Below are 24,912 nucleotides of genomic sequence, written 5' to 3'. Positions count from 1 at the left end.
ACTACTACTATTCTCCCTCCTACTAGCAAGAGAGAAAAGCTAAAACACATATGGGAAACTCTAGAAGAATACTTAATAAGCCTAGAAGCTCTGTCACCCTAGGCACACTTAATTGTGATGGGTGACTTTAATGCCAGAATTGGAGCTAACAATGAGGAACTTTTCTCTTCTCGCTCCTGGCATCTATATGATGGAGGGTCATATATTAAATACTAGGAGACACTCAAAAGACATTGGGATCAACTATGCAGGGATAAATCTCTTTCAAATGGTGGAACGCCTATCTCTTAGAATTTTAAATGGCATCCAAAATTTCAACAGCTCAGATAATTTACATACATCTCTGGAAGAGGAAACAGCACAATAGATTATGCTATAGTTTCCAACTCTTTGTATAAACAAGTAATTATATTCTCCTTAGCAGATATACTTTCATCCTCTACCCAATCTGTGAGTCGGATGTTTAGAAATCTACCATACAGTTTTACCACCACTGACAACAAGCTTATAGGATGGTAATTAGTAGGCTCGCTTTTATCACCCTTTTTGTAAATTGGAATTATGATGGCTTGGGACCAGCTACTAGGCAGCTGGGCCATTCTATTGATATGAGTGAATAGAGTTGCCAGTAGAAGTGGCCACCAGGTGCTATTCACTTTTAGTAATTGGGCATAATGTGATTAGGCCATGGAGTTTTGCCCGGTTTCAGGCAAGAAATTAACCTTTTGACTTCCTGTTTAGTAACAGAGGGGCATTGTGGGGTGTCTAAGAATTTCAAAGAAGCTATACCTGATTCTCGTGCTGGTCCAGAGGTGTACTCCTTATGATGGAAAAATAGTGGAATAATAGTGGGAATATAGTCTTCCCATGTATGTGTGGATATGTTGCATTGGGGTGCTCTTTCAAAATTTCCCAGGGCACCTGCAATGATGGACCAAAACTGTTTGGTATTTCTTTCTAAAGAGGAAGCCAAGAGTGCCTGCCGTTGCCTGTGATTCCTTTCTTTGTTCCTTTTAGCGTTCAAGGATTTATGATATTTTTTAATATAATAAGTCTCAGGTAAGATACAAATATTATCTCTCCGGTACTGAAGATATATTTTCCTCATTTTTAATTTGAGGGTTAAACATTCTCTATCCAAACATTTGGCAGTATCCTTATTCTTTTCCCTCTGGGCACGATTTTGAGTCTCCCTCATACTTTTGGTCAGCAATTCCAAGAGTATCAAGAAGTTTGCAAGGGTAACCTGTGCATCTTAGGTATCCATGATCGAGCTTTTAAGGCTACTACATACTGGGGAATTTAGGAGAGATTCAGTCTTATTACTAGTGCTATCTGACCATCTTAATCTTCTCTGCCTAGTGTCAATTTTTGTGTTATCAAGACATTGTTGGAGGCTGAGGAGAACTTCATTGGGAGCACTTACACATGCACCACCGATTTGATTAAATTGGTGACAGAAAAATTCCAGAAATTGGGTCTCCCACATGACCTTCTAGGTACTCTGAACTGGCCTAAGGCAAAACAGATTCTTATACAATGCATTAAAGACACTGATATGCAGAACTCATCACCTGCCACATGCTCTACCTGACACCCAAATGGTTTGGGACTGTGCTTCAACCCAAAGGGGACAAAATATTTGGAAAATTTAACAATCTCCAAATATTGGTTGGCATTCAGCAAAGGCCAATTCAATGTAATTCTTTCAGCTATGTTAGAGGGACGTTTCCATCGAATTGAATGTAAGAATAGAATTTGTCAATGTGGACAGTGCAAATCAGAATCCATATCTCACATTCTTCATTACTATATATTTTATAAGGATGATAGACTACGATTAACTGCTCCTTTATTAAATAGACAGGAGTCTAATTCAGGGCAAATGAATGGGAACGAAAGAGTGTCTGATTCGGGATCTTGAGGATGGGAGGAGAAGTGCTCAAGGGGCTGGCCTGGGGGTGTCACCCTCTGTTCTCTTCCCTGCATTACCGGCGCCATTTTCTTCCGTTCACACAGCATTTCCCCGGTGGATTGGGAAGCAGGGTAAGGTGATCGCACTACATTGAGCAAATGCAGTAAACACATTACTCCCCCTGCAACCTCCTCCCTGCTCCACATTCATAGACCAACGTGTGAGGAGACCCATTGAACACCATTTTAAACTTTTCTTTTTTCTTTTTTCACCTCTGCCTGAGTGCCTGAGCAGCAGATGGGCTTTGCAGTACATGCCTGCTTGATTGCCCCCCAGAAATCCCAGGGAGAGATGGGGGAGGCAAAGGGATTTGGGGGAATTAGAGGCTCTTTCTCTCTTCCAGAGGAACTATGGGAAGACATAGAATAGCCTTGGATGCAAAGGGGTTTAGGACTAATAGTAGTTCTTTCTCTCTTCCAGAGGAACTATGCGAAGACACAGAATAGCCTTGGATGCAGAGGGGTTTAGGAGGAATAGTGGCTCTTCCAGAGAATAGATTTGAGGGGAATAGAGGCTCCTTCTTCCTTTCCTGGAGGGGAAAAGTGCCTAAGCGACTGATTGGCTGTGACGTCAAGTGCTCAGGCGCTTGATTGACAGCTGCTTTAAATAAAAAGAGGTTCAGGAAGGACAATGGGAACAAGGAGCAAAATAACCCGCTTCAAATTACCACAGGGAAAATACCAATGGGAATGAAAACAGGAGTAAAAAAAACCGGGTCTGTTTGCACCCGTTTTTAATGGGAACGATGGGTCAGATTCGAGTCAGAATCTGAGTCAGAATTGCAGCGAAATAAGCTGCTTTTTTTGCCCAGTGGGAATGGGGCCTAACTTAATTAAGGAGATGGAACAAGGAATATTTAATTCAGCCTACTTGCTTCTGGGCAGAATGTAGCTGCGGAGCAGAGTGAAAGGTGAGCCCTGGGATGAAAGAAGGAAGGTAACTAAGAGGCTGAATAGACCGGCATAAAGAGCTGACCTCAAGGTGGAGTAGGGACGTGACATCCACACATCGGCCACCCAGATGCTACCCCCCCACACACACCGCCCACATGACATCCACCTGACCAGACAGCAGACAGCATCACACCACGTCTTCAGCACAGTACTTACACATGCTGCGCTGAAGAAGTGGCAAAAAGCCACCACCACGGTTAGGGTGCCTTTTCTGCAGCACAAAAAGGCACCACATTTATGGCTCCTTTTTGCACAGTAGAATGCCAGATCGGGTAGTTGCTATGGCCCCAATCCAGCAATGAAATAAGCAGCTGCAGACCATACTTTAGGGGAGGTCTGTTCAGCCACTAAGTAACTTGAAAGATTCTACCCTCCTCCAAGTGTTTTCAAATTGTAGCAGTAAATGAAATAAACTTTGCGAATTGTACCAAGGTTCAGCTTTAATGGGAAAGGAGGAAGATCACTAAGCAACTCCATAAAAACACAGGCACACCCAGAGTCCTTGCTACAGTCAAGGAATATGTACTTTAGCTTTAATAGCTGAGAGGGAGATTTCAGGCAGTCCTTTCCTTTTGCCTGCAGATGAGCCCCCCAGAACTGGAGAAATTGACCCCTCATCTGTTTGGAGACAACCCATGAAAACTGGAAAATCAAGGCCAAGCCCTGATATCTGGCAAGCCTGGGTTAAAATGTTATGAGTTATTTGTTGGTTCTGAAAGGACTTTAAGGCCAGGATTAAAATATGCTTAAATAGAACATACTTAGGTTTGCCATAAGTCAGGACCTCCAAACCGGGACAAATGTAGGACAGATGTAGGGCAGATGTAGGACAACATTTTCAAATGTAGGACACATTTTTAAATGGAGGACACGCAAAAAAAAGGGAGGCAAAGATGGAAGGAGGCAGCGCCTCCTGCACATGGGCGCACCACCCTCCCCACCTCCCCGTGCGCCCCGCGGCTGCAACCGGGGTGGTCCCAGTTTTTGGCGCCACCCGTGACGGGAGGGGCCCGGGGCTGCCAAAACCGGGAAATTGCCGGTTGCAGTAGGGTTATGGCAACCTTAAACATACTATATATGTGGCCTTGGAGTCCCTAGCAGATTGAGAGGCAACATGCAAAATCAATAAAAAATATAAATAATATCATAGTACTACAGAATTCCTGGCCTTAAATTTAAAAGGGAATATTTTTTATCTAGAAAATGTTTCTCCCACTTGTTTCACCTTTGTCCCAGGCGGATATCATCATGTGGAGTGAAGCATTTTTAAGAGAGGAAATGCTCTTTCATTGAGTGCAAAGAAAGTGAAAGTAGCTGTGCTGTTTCTAAGCTGGACATGGGTGCTGCTGCTCCTGCTCCTGCTCCTGCTAGGGATCCCCTTGAGGAAGAAGCCATTTGTTCAATTTGCCTGGAGTATTTCAAGGATCCTGTGACCATAGAATGTGGGCACAATTTCTGCCATGCCTGCCTGACCCAGTGGTGGAGGGAGTTGGGGACTGTGGAGACCTCCTGCCCTCAGTGCAGAGAAAAAGTTCTGCAAAGGAACCTCAGGCCAAATCGGCAGTTAGCCAACCTTGTAGAAATAATGAGGAATGTCAGGCTTCAGAGGACTATGAGAGCAGAAGGCAAGGAGAGAGTCTGTGGGAAGCACCAGGAGCCTTTCAAGCTCTTCTGCAAGGACCATGAAACTTCCATCTGTCTGGTGTGTGACAAGTCAACGGAGCATGAAAACCACAAGGTGATTCCTCTGGAGGAGGCCTTGGAAGCATACAAGGTAGGAGGAGGGAAAGGGGGGCTCCCTAATAAGATGTTGTGATCTATCTCTACACACATTTGCATCCTGGTACAAGTCCAGGCCGTGAGATTTTTCAGTACAAAATCTGAGACCTGACACCTTGTTGCTGGGTGCAAAGAGGGTCCTACTGTCCACGATCTAACTGCAAGTGACTTACCCTCCTTCTTTGACCAGAAGGTGGCCTCAGTTGTTAAATCATGTTTTATGGATGGTTCTCCTCCACCTTTGCCATCAGCTGATTTACCACAACCTTTAGCTGAGACTATGGACTTTATCACACAGAGGCAAACTGCAGACAAATAAGTTAAATCCCATGCAGAAACAGGATTTTAAAATCCGCTTTTGCGGGTTGTTTTTCAGACATGTTCATGTCATTGAGAAATAACACAACATTAATCTGAAAACAAAGTTGATTAAACACACTTTACTTTCAAGAATTTCCCAAAAGTAAAAAGGAACAGGCTTTGGCAACTTTGCGTTTGGATTAATGTTGCATTATTTCTCATTGATGCAAACGTTGTCTGAAAGGTACCTGCTTTTGCAGGTTATTTCTAATTTCTGTTTGGGCTAACCCTGAATTATTTCTCATTGATGCAAACGTTGTCTGAAAAAGTAACTGCTTTTGTAGGTTATTTCTAATTTCTGTTCAGGTTAACCCTGAATGTCGTGTGAAAAACAACTCACTTTTGCGGGGCTTTTTCCAATTTAAATCGGATTTCTGCATGAGATCCGTCCCTTGTGATAAACTCCTATGTCTTTATCACTGGGGCAAAATTCCAGTTTTCTCCTATTACAGAAGCCATCCGATTATGTTGTCCTTTTCCCCTGCATCGTGCCCTACTGACTGTTCTCCTCTTTTCTTTATTCAGCCCTTCTGTCTTTGTTTCTGCCTTATATAATCCACATGGTGAACTGCTCTTTTTCAAAGGGTATTTTTCTAGGATGCTTTAAGCATGCGGTCATGTGCTCTTTATTAAAGATACCGTCCCTGGATCCTTCACTTTGCGTTAACTATCATCCTGTGTCTCTACTTCCATTTCTCTTTAATGTTCTGCAGAGACTGGCCCTTTCCCAATTGATGCTTTACACATTTTAAAAAATCTATTTCAATCTGAGTTTTGGACAAGTAATTACACTGGAACAGATCTGACTCATGTAGTAAATTATATTTTAGTATCAAAAGTTCGTGAGCAAACATTGGTGCTGATTCTATTGTCTCTTTCTGCAGCCTTTGACCTTTTGGATCATCAGATCTTACTATCATGGTGGGCATAACAGGGAACAATTTGTTCTGATTTAAATCTTTTCTGTTGGATTGTTCCTCTGCTGCTTCAATACAGGGAGCTATGTCATCAACCTTCTCTGTAATCGTAGGGGTGCCTCAAGGATCAGTATTGGGTCCTGCTCTTTTTTCATTTTATATGCTTCCCCTTGGATTTCTCATTTCAGAGGTGGTTTCCAATATCGCATCTACATAGTTGACATTCAGATGTTCCAGAGCTTTCAGTCAACTGATGATACTCTATGGAAGTCTGTGGGGTCATTCCTACTTGCAGTTTAAAGTGTGTCAAGATTTGTGCCAGCCTCGATATCGAAATCGAATTGAAAAAGCCTCTTGTTTCCATTATAATGTGGACTTTTTGTTTGTTACCTCATTTGAACTGCTTCTAATTTTATTATCCTCACTTGCGCCACTTCAAAATAGAGGAGGAGGAGGAAGGGGAGGATTGCCATTGCTAGGAAAGGTAACCAGGGGGTCCTCCTTGGTCCCACATGCCCGCCTTTCCCATCCAGGAGCCATTCCCCAGAAGGTCTTCCCTTGGGGGAAGCCATAGGGCACAGCAGCAGGAGCAGGAGCAGCAGGAGAGGCATTAATTGCCAGCCCTCTTCAGAAGAGCCTTGCAGCCTGGGCATACCAGCCAGGTGCTGGGTCCTCCTTTCTCATGGGGGTGTCCTCCATTTGGCCCTTGGGGGGATGTGGGGGGTCCTGAGGGGCTCTCCTTAGGGCTGAGGGAGGCTGGGACACTCCAAGGGAGCAGCGGACCCGATACCCGACCAGCAGGACCAGCATGGGCCCCAAAGTTAGGCCCATGCCCAGCACAGAAGCCCCAGCTGCCCTCCAGACCCCCAAGGAGGAGGAGGCAGTGAGTGGCTTTGGGCCCAAGGGAGCCTCCCAGGGGAGAGTCAGGGGGATGGGGTGAGCATCCTCCCCTCAGCAAGGACCCAGGGGGTCTCCAGCCCAAGAGAGGGAGGGTGGGTTGGTGTCTTTATCTTGAGTGCATAAAGGGAGTCATAACGTGGTGGAGGGCTTTCAGTTTGGCACCAGGAGACTCGGCTATGGAGGGAAAAAACCCCTGAGCAAAGGCAAGAGGAAATAAAGCACAAGCAAACACACAGACATGTCACCCAAAAAATCATGCGCATAAATTGAGCAAAGGCACATAGCCTTTGGGGGTCTGGCAGCTGGAGTTCCTGTGGAAGAGGAAGAAGGAGGCAGGAGGAGGAGGATGGTAACGGAGCAAGGTGGGGGGGGGATGGAGGCAAGGCCGGGGGATGGAGCATGAAGGGGAGGACATTTTTATTTTTTAAAAAATAGATTAATCAATTGCATGCTTTTGCAACTACTTGCAAAGACAAGTAGTTGCAAAATCGCTCAATCGATTAATCTATCTTTTAAAAAAAATACAAAGGCAGCACTGATGGGGGGGAATGGTGGAGCTGTCAAAAATCGGATGGGGGTGGTAAACACTCCTCTGCCTTTTTTCCCTCCCCTTAGAAAGAATCGATTCTGAGCTGGAATTCCCACTTATTTGTCTCGCTGCAGAATCGGTTCTTCCAAAAAGTACTGCAAAAAAGGTACTATCAAGTAACCCCGGGTTATTTGTGTTTGCTCTGCTTCTTTCCTCCTGGAATCGATCCAATGAGAATCAGAAGCAGTTTCAAATGGGAATGAGAGTTGTTTGCCCCGAATCCTGCTTTGGAGCAAACTGCAGTGGGAATGAGCCCTGTGACGGACTGCCTGTTGAGTGTTTCTCTGTGGATGACCATCCACTATCTTAAGCTGAACAGAGATCTTGGTGTTTCAGCCTGACCGCCCAGTAGCCCCAATTACATGTCCTTCACTGTGTTTACATGGTAACACACTGGCCCCTCTCTCAGTTGCCAGGAACTCTGAAGTTCTGCTGAGAGTGCTTGCCCCTGCAACCCCTTTAGCGGGACAACTAGTGCTAAAGCGTGTAATTTTCATCTTTTGAACATCCAAAAGATCCGTAGGTTTTTGATCATTGAGACTGTCCATTTGCTTGTCCAGACCCTGGCTATTTCAGGCCCGGTCTATTGTAATAGCTTATTGGCATGTTTTCCTTCCTGCTCTCTTACAACTTTGAGTTTAATCCAGAACAGTGCTGTTTGGGTTCTCTTAAATCTACCCAAATACTCTCATGTCTCTTCCCCTTGCAGATCCCTCCACTGGCTACTAGTTCAGACCAAGGCTTATTATAAGTTTTTGTTCCTTGTATTTAAGGCCCTGCACTTTATCCTCCCTCAAAGCAGAGTGTGAGTCCTGTTGCTTGATCTCGGTTGAATCTGTGACATGGAACTGACAGCTGTGCTTAATTGTGGCAGCCATCTTAACTATTTCTGTGATAACGCATTCAATCAACCATGTGGAGATCTATTTTTCTTACCTCTTGTTTGGATTACTGTAAGGTGTTCTACATGGGATTGCCTTTGAAAAGGCTCAGAAACCTCAGTTGGCCCAAAGAGCTGCAACCAGGTTGGTAACTGGGGCTGGCTATAGGGAGCATACAACTCCCTTGTTGCAACAGTTCCACTGGTTGTTGGTCCTTTTCCAGGCTCTATTCAAAGTGCTAGGTTTGATCTATAAAACCATATAAGGCTTGAAACATTCTTAATAATTCTTCAGGATGAAGAAAATACCATGTGAATCTCCAAAATAAGATTGATTTGTACAGGAACAAAACGTGGGACTTTCAGAGACTGTTTTATTGTCTGGAAGGGCTTTTTGTGTGTTTTCTTTGGTACGGAAAAGTGTGGAAACAGCATTAACAAAAGAAGAGAGGGCTGCAAGAATGGGACACCTCTGTCCAAAATTCTCATAAAATTCAGCTGGTAAGGTGTAGTGATGGCCTGACAGAAGCCTCATCTGAAACCATTCATAACCTTCAACAAAAGAAGTGAACAGGGACTTTGTTTTTCTTTTCAGGATCAAATTTGGAATTTGCTGGAGACTCTGAAGAAGGAGAGAGAAAAAATTCTGGCATTCAAAACAGAGACAGAACAGGAAAGCCAAGATTTGATTGTAAGTGGCATTGCTGCTGAAAAGTGGGTTAAATATTATAGCCTTGAGAGAGCATCTGGATAAACTAGATATGCAATGGATAAATGATTTTTAAAAAACAAAACAAAACCCCTATCTACTATTTAAAGCAGTGGGCCCTTGCAAGTCTTTATAAAGCTCTTTCACCGCTGACGTTTTCTGTGGGATGAGACACAAGTCCCTTTCCAAGGGAATGCTGATGATTCCCCTCTTGATACTCCAAGGGCTCATTCCCACTTACATTTAAACCGGTTTGGGATTCAACTTCACTTCGTGTTGGTAAATCAATTCCAAAAGGTCTGTCGTTTCCACTATGAAAGCGGATATTTTCATTATCCCCTTGTAATTGCTTCTTTTTCAGCATGATTGTCACCCCACTAGTTTGTGCCGCTTCAAAATGCATGTCAATCATCTGTGCATCATCAGTGACATAAGTGACAGCCTGGGCAGCCCAGCTTGGGAACTATATATATGCATATTAAAAAATAAATTGATAGAAGATCCATTTCATTGGTTATGCAACTACTTGCAATTTTGAGGCAAGTAGTTGCAAAACCAATGAATTGAATCTTCTATCAATTTATTTTTTAAAAAAATCATGCACCCATAGGTCACACCACAAGCACAAATGCAGCGCTGAAGGGAGGGATGGTGGATCTACCAAAAACTGAGAAGAGATGGTAAACATCTCTCTGCCATTAGTCTCTCTCCTCCAGAATGATGTGATTCAGATCCATCATTCCCACTTGTTGAACACATTTCACAATCAATTTTTTTCAAAAGAACCACTAGGAAATAGTGTCTGGAAATATCAGTTTTTTTGCGTTTGTCTCGCATTATTGAGACAGAAATAAATCAAAGTAGGATTGGAACCGGTTTCAAATGGGAACAACGGTCATATATCCTGACCAGCAATTCACTTTAAATCATAGTGGGAATGCGCCCCAAGTTTCTTCCTACCTCTCACTCCTGTTTCTCCTTTTCTTTATTTTAGAACCAAACAGAAACAGAGAAGAGAAAAACTGTACTTGCATTCAGACAAATGCACCAGTTTCTAGAAGAACAAGAGAAGCTTCTGCTGGCCCAGATGGAAGAGACGGAGAAGGAGATTTCAGCCAAAAGAGAGGAACATCTGGCCATCCTTTCAGATGAACTCTCCTCTCTCGAGGGACTCATCCAGGAGATGGATGAAAAGCAGCAGCAGCCGGCAGGTGAACTCCTCCAGGTAAATCTTGGTCCTGAAGGGTCAAAGTGGAGCATACCACGTCTGACTCCGGGCAGGGAGTCCCTAGTTTAAACCTCCCCCAAACAACACTGTTCTACTGCTGTTAGCACAGCTTCCATCTTGTCCAGAATGTGGACAATAGTCTTACTTCCCAAAAGGAAATAATGTGATATGATGGCACCTTGGAATATGAAAATAGAAAAATATTGAGATTTTGTTCAAACATGTAATGCTTCCTTAGATTCATATAATCTTAGAGTTGGACGTAGGGTTGCCATTTGCCCTGGCAAACCTAAAGCATCCTAGATTGAAGGGACTTTAAAATGTCCCAGCTGGCTGGGCCAATTAAAACAGTAAATCCAGGATTTCTCCTTTGTCACAGACTAATTTGTAAGTTAAAATGTGGCAGTAGCGATGAAGTAGGAAACCATGGAAGAAGACTGGCACTGGTGGGAGCCTCATAACACCCTGCAGGCTCCAGTTGCTACTGTGCAGGCATACCATTGCTACCTTTTTTTACCGTTACTCTCGTGCTTTACCCAACAGGCCCAGAAGGCAGGAAAGGAACGCAAGCAAGCAGAGGCGGTCTTGTGTTGTGTGGTGATTGTGTTGGCGGCTTGAGCCTAGAGCTAGGCAGCACAGTGGAATCTCTCTTCCAAGCAGCATCTCTTCATTTTTTAAAATATATATATATATATCTTTATTAATTTTATCACCATTGAAATTTCTAATCCAAATTATTGTTCTTCACATGTACAGTTGTTTCATCAATACTTCAGATAAGAGCCAGATCTTTCTGCAAGTATGGTAACGCTAATTACAGCACACTCACACCATACGCAGGTGAGCCATACATGGCTTTACATGCAAGATTAAGCCACTGGGTGGTGAATGGTGGATGCGCCCATGGTGTATGCACCGCGCCAAGTGCAGAAGCACTCCCCTATTGCAGCCAATTGGGTTTGAGCTTACTCATTTTTCTCCATACATGGAGGGATCCGGAATGGATCCCCATGTATGGAGAGGGCCCACTGTATTATACTTTCTTCTTTAAGAGACATAAACTGCTCTATGGAATCAATATGATCTTAATTAGTAAGTCATTGAGGAAGTTTATTTTTAAAAAATGGACATTTTACTGAGATTCACTTCAGATCATAACCAAGTAACAACGAGCTTGAAATTAAGAAACAGAGTACAGACGGTGATTAATTACAAGAGGAGAAAAATTTAGAAGCTGCAAAAAGCAACTTTAAGTCTCTTTTTTAAAAGGAAAATACCAACAGGGGTACAACACTACATATTGTGTAGGATATCAGCAAAGTGGTTATGCAAGTCTTCTTTATACAGAAACAGGCAGAATTTAAAAAACTGAAGAAAGAAACAGGAAACGTTATTAAAAGCAGCTAAAAACAAATAAGAAGAATTAAAACTAAGTCCTTCAAAGACAAAAGTAATCAATGAATTAAAGGCTCTTCAGAAACAAATTACTATGGAAATGGTGACAGAAGCTGAAAAGATAAAAGCTTGAATCCTTCCATTTCTGTGTGCGAGTCTTTCTGCTGTCATCATGTATAAAACCAGTCTTTCATACTTCTTTTCATATTTTCATCTGTCATATTTAACAAATATAATTCCAGAATTTAATGTATTAATTTGGACCCAGAAAATCTTTTTCATAGTACCACCAAGTATGACAAAATGTCCCAACATTAGTTGTGCCCTTACAACATTTGTTACCTTGGATTTTATAAATCTTTGCTAGTTTGGCTGGTGTCAGGTGCCATCTGTTAAACATTTTATACCAATTTTCCTTTAATCTGCTGCTCCACGCAATCTTTTGCTCTTTTCTCTTTTATATAATGCTTTATGTAGCTATGCCCAACAGTACTTTTTTGTGTGTGTAATCTGGGCTCCATTTTCTTGAGATCATGCTGTATCTCTTTTCCCTTTTTGGTATAATTGTTATCAAACTGTTGTTTTTGTGTTTTGTTTTGTTTTGTTTTGGTAATCTCCACTGCTAGATATTTGCTTTCTTACCTATTTTGAAGAGGTCTGTATATACAAAAGGAACTGAAAGACATTTTGATTTCATTAGCAGAAACTATTTCAAGGTACAAGGCAAGGCTGTCCCTTATCTCCACTATTATTTATATTATTACTAGAAATATTGAATCAGAGATAATGAGTGCATTAAAGATCAGATCTAGAAATTATAGCCATATGCAGATGAGTTAGTAATCACTCTTGACAACCCAACAGAAAGCATTGCAATATTAATGAAAGTTTTTAAGGAATATGGAGAGGTTGTGGGATGCAAAATTAACAATGATAAAACTGTAGTGATAACTAAAAGCATGTTGAAAGATAAAGCATTCATACTTGCAGCAAACAACTTCTCTTGCAAGCAAGCAGGGGCAATGGGCAGCACAGTGTAGACAGCTCCTAGAATTGGCATGGAGTGCTCTGGATTTTCTAGGAAGACCTGGAGCAGAAGGTGAGCCTTTTAAATTCGTGTAAAGTGAGGATTCACCCAGATTTGTTGTAGGACTTCCTTTCCCACATGTGAAGAGTCTGCAGTTGAATCAGGTCTTTCGCTCTGTGTCATCTGGAAAGAGGGATGAAAGGCGGGGGGGGGGGGGTACTTCCAAAAACCCCAGTAGACATATCCTGGGCTTGCTTCAACTATTTAAAATAATTGGAAATGCTACTTTTTAAGACCAGTGATAAAGGTCTCCATGAAAATGCCTCTGCTGTTGTTTCTTTTTTCTCTTTTTCGTTTACAGGATATTGGAAGCTTCTTAAAGGGGTAAGTTAATCTTTTCTATCACTCCCACAAAAGCTCTGATTTGTAAGTGAAACACGCCATTCCAGTCTCATGGAGAGAGAACCAAAGTGACTCCATGACCTCCAAAATCTCACCAATCAAAACATGGGCCCCCTTGGGTCACTGTTGTGTGCCTTCAACTTATTTCCCACTTATGGCAACTCTAAGGCACTGCAGGTTGATTGATTGATTGATTCAATCAAGGAAGCTGTGGCTCTAGAATCACAGAGTTGGAATAGACTACAAGGGCCATCCAGTCTGAGTTTGCAAGACCTGAGCCACGTAGTTGATAACCAGGGATCGTGGAGGTCTTTCATTCATAGGATCACCATAAGCTGAAGTTGACTTGATGGCAAATAACAACATATTGCACTTGAAAGATGGTGAGAGAGGTGGTGGGGTCTTTTTCTATGGACATCTTAAAAAGAGGATGGGCAGCTAACTTCTCAGGATATTTTAGCTGAAGATCCTGCCCTGAGCAGGGAGTTGGACTCTATGATTTGGCAACTCTATATGATTCTATGACACCCCTCCCTTTCTCCTCCAGGCATGAGAAGAAGGCGTTTGAGAATCATGTGGCTTTTCCTCGTGCTCTGAAATGGAAGATCTGGGACTTCTGTGACATGAATCCCTTTCTGGAGGCTGTCATCAAGAAATTCAGAGGTAACAAAGAATATATGCAACAATCTTAATTTAAATGTTTTATTGATCTGAAAAGGTAAAGAAAGACTCCAAGACATTTGGCAAATTAGGACCAGAAGACAGGAGAGCTGATGGACAGTGAAACATTACATTACCTTAGTCTAATTGCGGCATTAGTCCAGGGCTTCTTAAGCTATCTGATGTAAGGATCAGCAGCTATCTTTGTCTAATGTGCCAGGGACCAGTGCTATATTTGTGCCCATTGATTACTACTGTTATTTCTTTTCTGGAAACTTGCTGGGAACCAGTAACCGTTCATGGACTGGTACCAGTTCATGGTCCACCACTATGAGTAACACCTTCATTAGTCCACATTTTTAAAGCTCTGATCATTGATTTGTACCAGTTGTTGCTCCAGGACCCTGTATTATTAGCAGAAGAGAGAGACTTAGCAGTAGGGCTGCCAGTGGACCAGGCAACAAAAATGACTAATCTGAACAAAATTTGTGGCTGGAGTATCTCACAGTTGAGCCTAGATGTTGGGCCGATGGTAACTATAGTACTTGTATTTGTCTCCTGTATTTCTGCAAACAAAGTGATGACAGCAAACTGTCTTCAACTTGATCTGAGAGGTGGCTGGCATTATTATATGGCATTTTTAACTACTGATGCATTCAGACACACCTAGCAATGATACAGGCAGACTTAGCTTTCCTCTCCTTCTTTCTCTCCTTCCACTGTGAACAAGGTAAGATTCCCCCCTTCCATTTAGTCACTTTATACCCCCTTTTATCTACACATCAAATGTTTCCACTGGCATACTGCTCTGGAAACTGCACATGGCACATTGTGCACTGAATGATTGTGTATGCACATTGTACATTATGCATCAAGGCAACAATGCACATGCATCAATGCCACAATGGTTTTGCAATGTCACCATTATCTAATGGCGTAGCACGAATTAGGTATACTCCATGAGGTAAAGTTAGATTACATCTCTTAGATATAGGATCTCAGCTATACTGTAATGTTTCCTGCTGGATGTTTTAGAATCAGCATCTGGTGCTCTGTCTCTTTCTTTCCTTTCTCTCTCTCTCTAGACACTCTGGAATCTGGACTTCATCAGAAAAAAGGTAAAAAAATAAAGGTGTCATTAAATTTCAAATGCACAGAAAACATGAAGCCTCCCTTGAATTTTCTGCTGGTTACTGTGGAGTTTGTCAATTCTTCCCTGGGAATTTGGATAACACCACTGGGTTATCAACAAGCTTCATCCCTAACTCTGTAATATTCCAGTTGTTTAAAAATATCCCTCATCAAGCCCTGTGTTATTGTGTATAGCACAATAACCAAAGACCAGCAGCCACAGATTTATTAGTATTTCACTTTCCCACACTACTTACAGTGGCTTACGACTGACAACAGAGATGCACAAGTTTATCACACAGGAAGGAAGTGCCCAAATTCCATGAACAAACAGGGCTTAAATCTGTGAATATCTCGCAAGAGCGGGGCTGTTTTCAGACACATCAGATGATGCTGGCATTATACCGACATTAATCTGTGAATAAAGCAGCAAAATGGCACCACTTTTTATTTTAAATCCTGTTTACTCACGGGATTTGGGCACTTTGCCTCCTATGTGATAACTCCATAGTTGCGTTAGTCTGGAATACCAGTATGCAAAGGGATCTTGTACCACCTTTGGGACAAACTTTCTAGAAGAATTTGTAGCATAAGCTTTCAGAGACTTGGTGGCTGTACGGATAGCCTGTAAGGATCGGCAGGATGCCACCACTTTCCTAACTGGATCGGGGCCAAGGCAACTGCACACCACAGCCCCAATATGGCCTTTCCATGGGACAAAAAGGACACACAAAAAGCAGCAGAAAGGCACCACAGCCACTGGCACCACTGCTTTTTGGCACTCCTTTGGCATAGCACATATACATGCTGCATCAAGGGAGTGCCATGATGCCTCCCACCTTGTTGTGGGGTGCATGGCATCATGCCAGCATCAGGGTGAAATTAGAGCATGTGGCATGGGGTCGCCACACCCCCCACTCCACCTCGATACTGGCATTCAGTGCCAGTCTGTCAAGACTGTTGGTGGACTTTGATTTGCCTGAAGCAAGTAGTCAATCACCTTCAGCTAATAACACTGAAATATGCAGGACAATCATATGGATTTGGGACTGGATAATTAAGGCATGTGAGTCCCTTAGAAGAACAGATTAAAGAGTGTTAAACAAATAACAACAACGAGACCAGAATCCCAGTCCTGAAGGCAGAACATGACAACTCTATATATTTGTGGGAAACACTTCCTGTCACTTGATCAGATTTAGATATTAAAGCTGATCTTTCAATTAATGTCACTTTCTTTTTCCTCGTGTGCTTCCAACCCCCAACACAGCAAACGTGACTCTGGATCCAGAGACAGCACATCCTTGTCTCATCTTGTCTGAGGATCATCGAACTGTGACATGGGAAAACAACTATCAAGATCTTCCTGACAATCTGAAGAGATTTGACCAATTCCCTTGTGTGCTGGGCTGTGAGGGATTCACAGGAGGCAGGCATTTTTGGGAAGTCACTGTGGGAAGTGAGGAGGCATGGGATGTGGGAGTGGCCAGGAAATCTGTGGAGAGAAAAGGCCCCTTCCCCTATGGTCCCAAGGAAGGGATCTGGTTCATGGGGAAGTGGGGAAATGTATACATGGCCTCTGATCCCTCTGATGCTCTTGTTCTGACCCTGAAGGAGGAGCCTAAGAGGATCCGGGTGACCCTGAACTGTGAAGGGGATCGGTTGGCCTTTCATAATGCAGACACAGCAGCTCTGATCTTTGACTACCCACCAACTTCTTTCTCAGGAGAGACCCTCCTCCCCTTCTTTTTTGTGGTCCATAAAGCCCACCTGATGATCTCTCCATAAGGCTGGAGACCAGTCTCCAAAACCCACAGCACAGGAGGAGCTTTATCTTCCATGACCTGAATCTGTTATTTATTTCTGCTCTCTTGCTGGAACCTCTTTCTCTCTCTGTTTCTGTTTCACACACACACACACACACACACACACACACACACACACACACAGGCTGTGATTGTAGCCAAGGGTCCGTTAGGGGAATTTTATTATGTTGTTATTAGCCCAAATATTGCAAGAGGGGGCTGGCTACAAGAGCCCTCCGAGATCGTCTCCCTATTTGTATACGGAGCAGACCAGGGCCTCCCAATAACTGAAGCTGAGACAGGTTATAATAACTAAAAGTCTATTTTATTGAAAAAGGGGAAACACACACACAATGCACATACATACACACATTCAAGGCTCAGGAAGAAAGGTTGGAAATGTGGAAAAGATGTTCAGGCTTTGCTAATGGTATACTTACCAAGATGTAGTCTTCCTCCGGGAAGCGAATGGGTTGTTGGACAGTGAGACAGCTCTGCTCCGTAACCTGGGTTTGAGCAGAGGTGTCGGCCACCAGATCAAAGGTCTGACTGACGTGGAGGGGGTAGACCTTGCAAATGGCGCGCTGAGCAGCAAAAGTGGGGACCTTTTATGGGCCAAATCTGGCCTGAGGGCAGAGAGTTTTGGTAATTGAAACAAAAGGTGTTTAATGGTTTTCTTTCACCTGGATGTCTGGGTCTGATAATATCTATGACTTAAGCTGTTTGGACAACAGACTTGAGGAGGGGGGCGATTGCTCCAGGGAAGGCAAACATTTACTCTTCCTGGCTGAAGATAATCCCTTCTTGCGACTTCCCAGACCTTCTGAGATGTTAATGTGGCTGTTTGCCTAAGGAATGTGTACATGTCCTGTCGCTTTGCCATTAATGGCGGGCAAGCTAGGAGTCTGGCCAGGGGTCATGCAAGGGTTATCATGGATTCCAAAATTTATATGAACCAGCATGGGTAACAGTGATGACATATTTGCTAAAAATGGATTGTTAGATGTTTGTGTGTGTTATTAAGCCATTCCTCGCCTTCCATAGATCAGGGCTCAGCCCTGATAGTTTGGCTCATACATCAGGCAGGAATGCCCTCCTCCCATTTGGAAAGAACAGCAAGAACAAAGAGGGAATCAAAGACCCAAACATTTTTTGTCAGTGATTCCATGTACTAGATTTCAGTAGTAAGTGTGCAGCCTGTCTTTTGCCCTCCCCTTTTCCCCCCAGAGATGTAGGTGGGATCTATCTTTAAGGCTTTGGTTTCCCACCCATACTGAACTGGCCCAACAAAAACTGAAAAGAAGGAGGTATTTCTTCAGGAAGAAGCAAAGGTGAAAGGGACAAATGGACCAATTGAAAGTGAATAGTGGGCTAGATCCAAGTGTGGATCTTTATTTCCTTACTTGTGCTGTACTGGACCAATGGAGATTGAAAACCCAGGACGGAAACATTCCAGTTACTAAAAACATTCTCCAGATGTTGCAGGAAACAATAAATAAACAAAAGGTTTGAGAAGTCTTCTCTTTGATTCATATCCAGCTTGCAAATATAAGCATGTTATACAGTTGACACCGTACTAGCAAAGACCTGGAACAACTATTGAAAAAAGTGCAAAGGTAGGTTTTCAAGATTTTCATGGTTTTCAAATGCCTCTGGCCAATTGCTCACATTTCCAGCAATTCCCATTTCCATTTTTGTCAATTTTTGCCACTCTGCTCGGTGTTAGGTACCATCTATACAATAATTTATAAAAGTTTTCCTTTACTTCCATGTATAATGTAAATTTTAAATCTTGACCCCATGCCTTCTTCCATTTTTGTAGATGAATTTCATGACTAATGTTTTGGGCCCATTTTATCATAAAATATTTTACCGCTTCTGTTTCTGTATCTACTTTTAGCAGAATTTTATACAGTTTGGAGATAGTACCTTTCTTATCTTCTAATAAAATTTCATCATCTGTTTTATCCCTTGAAATACCTTCTGATTTAATATCCAAATTAGTTCATTCTCTAAGCTGCACATAAAAGAACCATTGACACTAAATTTAACAATTTTGTATCATTTAGTTGAACCCAGTTGAATCCATACAGCAGGCATGATAATATATTTTAAGATCAGGAACATCTAGTCCACCCCTTTCTTTTGCATCTTTCAGGACCCTCCACTGCATTCTTGTTTTTTTCCCGACCCATATGAATTTTCATATTTCTTCCAGAAATCATATTTCTTCCAGAGGTCAATAGGAGCATCATTAAGAAAGGCTCTGAAATAGAAACATAAATTTGGGGAGGACATTCATTTTAATCGTTGCTATCCTGCCCATCCATGACAAATTTAGATTGGACCAATTTTCTATTTCTTTATTTCCTTCCAGAGTGGCTGATCGTTATTGACATATAGCTCAGGGTTGTTTGTTTTTGTGTGTGTGTGTGTGTGTGTGAGAAAAATATTCCCAAATATTTGGTTTTCTTCTGTATTTGAAAGCAAGATTTTTCTTGAAGTTCCATATCTTCCTTCTTCGTCATATTAATCATAATTACAGTGGACCCTTGTTATACGCTGGGGTTTGGTTCCAAGATCCCCCGTGTATAACAAAATCCGTGTATGCTCAGGTCCCATTAACTATAATGGCATAGCAAAATGGTGTCCCTTATAAAAAATGGAAAATAAAGGTTTGCTATTTGAAATTTATACTTTTTTTTAACATTTTTAAACTGTGGATGCTTGAATCCGTGTATAAAAAAGCCATGTATAAGAAGGGCCGACTGTATTATTGATTTTTTTTCTTGTTTACCTTAAAGCCTGCGTAGGATCCAAATTCTTCCATAATTTCTGTGAGTAAACCTATTTTTTCACTAGGATCTTTAAAAAAAATCAAGATATCATCTGCATATGCTCTTATTTTAATTTATGCCCCTTTTATAGCAATTTCTTTTAGCTCTTTCGCTCTTCTTACCTTTTCACAAAAGGTTTCTAAACATAAAATGAACAATAATGTAGATAGTGGGCACCCTTTCATGGTTTCACATCTCATACCTTTCATGATTTCACAGCTTCCCGTTCTCTCACCATTTACTATAATTTGTGTCCTTTGGTTTTTTGTAGATTTGATGAGTGCAATCAATCAATCTTTTCCTAAAATCCAAATTTTCCATTATTTCAGCCATGAATTCCCAATTCACCATATTGATTGCTTTTTGGATATCAACACATATCATTGCCAATTTCTCTCCTGGGTTCTTAATCACAAAATTCGTTTACATTTACCACTCTTCTTATGTTATGTTTTATTTGCCTATGTGGCAGAAAACTGCATTGGTCCTCATGAATTATTTCTCGTAGTATTTTTTAAAAAAATCTTTAACTATTATAGAAACAAATATTTTGTAATCTGTGTTTAGGAGAGAAATTGGTTTCTAGATTTGTAATTGTATAAGGTCTTTATCTTCTTTTGGGAATTAAAGCAATGCGAGCATGTGACCATATTTCTGGTATTCTTTCTTTGCTTATTTCCATCATTGTTAAGTGAAATGGTAGAAGTAGATCATCTTCAAATGTTTCATAATAAATTGCAAGAAATCCATCTGGACCAGGAGATTTTCTGATTTTTGTTTCTTTTATAGACTCAGCTATCTCCATTACTGTGATATCTTGATTCAACATATATCTATGTTCCTTCTTAATAGTAGGCAACTTGAATTTTAATATAATCTTTCAAACTTTTGGGAAATTCTTCTTCTTTTTCTTTTTTACTTCCTTTAAAGATGGCTGTGAAATATTTTTCAAAGGCTTTTATAATATCTTTTTGGTCCTTTAGCACTCTCTTCCCCTCTCTCCCCTCTAGTATTACCCTTTTTTCTTTTTGTTTTCTCAGATTATGTGCTAACATTTTTCCAATTTTATTCCCAAATTCAAAGTGATTTTAGTTCATATATTTTAATTTCTTTTCTATTTCTTCTATTGTGAATTCTGAAAGTTGTTTCTGCAATAATTTCAATTCATTATTATCTTCTTCTCTGTTTTTTTTAATTCTTGTTCTTTGATTTGAATTTGTTTTGTATTTTCTTGTATTTTTTGTGTTTTCTTCTATTTCCATTCACTATTGCTGGCGTCCCACAAAGTCTTCATGTTGGTTCCTTTATTCATGTTCTCTTTATTCTTTCTATTCTGTTCTATTGTTGTTTTTAGAAAGGTGTCTTATTTTGGTTCTTCAAAGTTTTTTTAATTAATGATCTGTGAGTTATCTTTATATATTGCCAACTGCTATATTTCTTAATTCTTATTGATTCAGCAAAATATTGGATACAGCTTATCTTGCAAGATCTTAATAAATGTGGATTACAAAATCAGTGGATGCTCAAGTTCCATTCAATACAATTGGGTAGTAAAATGGTGTCCCTTATATAAAATTGAAAATCAAGGTTTGTTATTTGGAATTTATACTTTTAAAAAAATATTTTCAAGTCGTGGATGCTTGAATCCGTGGACAAAAAAATCTGTGGATAAGGAGGGCCGACTGTACCTTTATATATCCACGGATCAAAATAACCAATCAATCAATTCAAACAAGTTAATATCACACACCTTCCATTTTTAAATCAGAAACAGATGATTAACTTATAGTAGTTAAGCTTAGAAAAGAATATTTTATAAATGATAGTTCAGCTCTGGTAATTTAAATTAATATCAATACCATTCAATGTCAGTATCTATCAAGTCGATAAAGTCCACCATCAAAAATTGGGAATCTAGCAGTTAAACCAAGCAGTCTAACAAATCAAAATAAGTTCACAGTTCTAATTAAATTTTAACTTACAGAAATCGATTTTTAAGTCACAACAAACAATTATTTGACACCTCAATTTCTTCATTCTATTAGACCCTCTTGCCTTGGGCTCTACTGCAAATAATAATAATAATTATTCAATTAATCTTGTATCACTGAGGTTGATTAATTTCATTTTTTTTAAATTTTCAGATATATATTTCAAGCACTCCTATCAACTATTACCACTGATAATAGTATTCAAAGCACTGCAGGATGGTTTCAAATCTTTCAGTCTAGTTATATTTATTCTACAAAGGGAATACAAAATAGATATTTTCTTCCTTCTTCCATCCTTCTCTCTCCTGTGTTTTCCCTTTTATGGCTTAGTCTTACTTCCACTTTCTCTTTTCTTTAGAAGTTCCGTTAAAGTCTGTTCTCTATTCAGCTTCTCCCAACATAAAGAAAGTTTCCTTTCAAGCAGGTTGTCAAATTAATAACTTAGTATCTTAAAGTATTCCAATTTTTCCAAAGTTAATTTCAGTCAGATTGTTCTGTAATCCAGAATCAGTTTATTTTCCAAATTCTATTTTATGGATCCAAGGTGTTTAATCTTTTAGCATTGTCCATCAGTTCAGTCACTATGCTATTGAAAACTACCATCACAAATTCTTCCAGCTCTTTTTCCTTTGTGTTTTGTTTTGTTATAATCCTGTTTGTGTCTCTGTAGTCTTGTCCAACATTATAAACACCACAGATCCTTGTCCTTTAATCTTCTTCCACTTAAGCTACAATCCACCTCAATCCTCTGGGAAACATCTCTTCAAAGTCTATTCTTTTCAATGCTCAAAAAAAGATGAATCAAATTGTATCTCTCTGTCCTAATTATAGTCTATTAGTTAATTGTTCTCTTCTGCTAGTAAATGTATCTTTTTGTTTCTGTCAGATTAAAAGCAATATACTCCTTCTGCTTCCCCTGTCTCTCCACCATTTCGTCTAGCACCAAACTGGAATCTTTCTCTGACTTTGTATCTTTCCCCAATCCAAGCTTTAAAGTTACTGGACAGTTGTTAAATTAGAAGGACTTCAAAACAAGAATACCTTCTTTTAAATCTGCGTATCTTCTGCTTCTTTGATGTTAAAATGAAGCGGCACTGACCGAGTTTCACTGGTGTCCACCATCATCAGCTGTTACTAGCCTCAAGCCACGGCTGTGGCTTCACTCACAGTCTGAAATCCTGTCCATGCCAGTAGCTTTCTCCTCCATTTTCTCACCGGTGCTAAGGCTGCAATCGACCCCCGTGAGCCTGTCTGGGTCCCCTTTATCAGAGAACTTGATATGCTGATCTGGCGTCATCCCCATCCCTTCTCAGCAAACTGCTGCAATTGGAACAGTTCGGCACCAGCCATTTCACGGAGCTGTGTTCACTCAGCCATCTGTACCAGACCTGCCTTCCTGTATGATTTTTAACACCTTTGCCTGATGAAAAAGTCAGTGGAGCTTCAAAATCCTGTGACATGTATTTTGTGCATTTTGGTTGGTCCAATAAAGGTATCACTATTTTGTTGATTTGGGATGTTATACTGTTCTTGAAAAGTGATCTTAAAATGTTCAAATAGTTTTTGAATTTGTTTTACATTATTTTAAGATTATTTTAATTACTATCTTTTGCCCTGAGAGGTATTGAGAGAGGGGGGGCTTGAAATGTTTTAGTCAATAAACATAAATAATACAAAACTCAAAATGTTTTTTTTTTTCATTGAAGGAGGTTTGACAAGCAGCAGTCTTCAAAGCTCATTATTCATTAATTCATTCATGCAAGTCTTACATTTCTTCCTTCTTTCACAGAGTACACCATGTAGATTAATTCGTAAAAAGAAGGTAACACATTAAACTGGTAGGTTTCTTGTTGTTGTTGTTGTTGTTGTTGTGTGCTTTAAAGTCATTGCATACTTATGGTGACCCTAAGGCAAAGTTATAATGGGGCATTCTGGGGCTGAGAGTGCCTGGCACACCCAAGACTTTCTAGTGGGTTTCCATGGCCAAGTGGGAATTTGAACCCTGGTCTCCAGGTCTTAGTCCAACACTCCTACCACTATACCACACCGGCTCACAATTATTAGCTAGGATTACTAGATTTTGAAAAGCAAAAATGAGGACACATTTACCAACTATGATGAACTACTGATGGGTATGACACTCTAACTTTAAATACCTTTATTATATAAGCTGTGATCATTGCTACTGGAAATATTCCTAACCTTTACTGTATTTAAATCACAATTTCCCTTTTCCGCTCCCCTGCCCCTTTCAATAGCCATCTCACTCAAACCACTAGGTGTCCTAGTCATTGGTGCCTGCACTACTGGAGACTCCTCCAGCCCCCTTGCTTGGCTAGCTCTCTTTCTCCCTCTGGGTGCGTCTTCTTTCTCCCCACCAACCAGTCCCTTCTCTCTCACTTCCAGGCTGGCTTCCATCCCTTCTCCTAGTGGAGCTCTCCATGAGGCCAGTGAGATGGCAATAGAGAAGAGGAGGAGGCACACAGGAGTTGAAGCACCAGCAGATATTTTTAAAATACCTGGACATTTTTTAAAAATCTCATCACATTTCAGGGAAAAGGAGGACACGTGGTAACCTTAACATTAGTCCTTTCTCTCTTCCCTCAGGAGCAGCCCTTTTGTCCCCACTACCAGGCCTAGCATGCATGGGCCTTCAAGTCCCCTATTGACTTTTGGCAGCCTCATTAATTCCATAGGGTTTCCTTAAGCAAGAAATATCCAGAGGTAGTTTTGCCAGTTCCTTCCCCTGAAATATAACCTTCACAAGAACGTAGCCAGGATTTTGGGAAGGGGGGTTCCAGACTAAGTGCCACTATTATAATGGGGTTTGGGTGTGGAGACCATTCATTGTATCTAACGGAAGCAGGGGTCCGGACCCCATGGACCCCCCACCCTTGGCTACGTCCCTGACCTTCAGCACCTGGCATTCCTTGGCAGTCTCCCATCCAAGTATGAACCATGACTAACCCTGCTTACCTTCCAAGATCAAGTGTCTTTAAAGTATTTAGGCCCTCCCTGAGGGAAAAGAATCTTGAGCTGGCAGCACTGGTGGAGTTTGAAGAAAACAGTGCACTGGAACAGATTCCATCAGTGTTGCCAGATGTGGATCATCCCAGGCCCTGAGGCTTCTCAATCCAAAACTGAGACCAAGGAACATCCCCCTGAAGCACTATGCATTTCAAGTACCAATCACAGTTGCTTACAGCTTGACATTCAAACACACTTATACCCATGTACATATGATTATTGTTTTTGTATGGAAATTAAGACAGAAACCTTAACTAAAAGGGCTGTTCCTAGACCAAGGTGAAATGAAGGGATTCTCACTTCTTTAGGGAAATGGGATAAGGAATATCTCCTATTTGGTTCTAACT

The 24,912-nt window shown here is 41.1% G+C and overlaps 1 protein-coding gene across 2 annotated transcripts; it reads left to right on the top strand.

Moving 5' to 3' along the window:
* Positions 1-4,230: 4,230 nt before the first annotated feature.
* LOC121921962 (zinc finger protein RFP-like) lies at positions 4,231-16,843 on the top strand. 2 transcript variants are annotated; one of them, XM_042450759.1, is made up of 7 exons: positions 4,231-4,702; positions 8,949-9,044; positions 10,057-10,287; positions 13,074-13,096; positions 13,662-13,777; positions 14,860-14,892; positions 16,176-16,843. In XM_042450759.1, the coding sequence occupies exons 1-7, from the start codon at positions 4,265-4,267 to the stop codon at positions 16,691-16,693; spliced, it is 1,455 nt and encodes a 484-aa protein (XP_042306693.1). In that variant the 5' UTR covers positions 4,231-4,264; the 3' UTR covers positions 16,694-16,843. The 2 variants fall into 2 exon arrangements, with proteins under 2 accessions (XP_042306693.1, XP_042306694.1); XM_042450760.1 differs by lacking the exon at positions 14,860-14,892.
* Positions 16,844-24,912: the final 8,069 nt, after the last annotated feature.

Source organism: Sceloporus undulatus, chromosome 2 (assembly GCF_019175285.1).
Source record: "Sceloporus undulatus isolate JIND9_A2432 ecotype Alabama chromosome 2, SceUnd_v1.1, whole genome shotgun sequence".
In the NCBI taxonomy this organism is placed as follows: Eukaryota; Metazoa; Chordata; class Lepidosauria; order Squamata; family Phrynosomatidae; genus Sceloporus; species Sceloporus undulatus.
The sequence above is the reverse complement of the archived record's forward strand: the minus strand, read 5'-3'. Positions and strand labels throughout refer to the sequence as shown.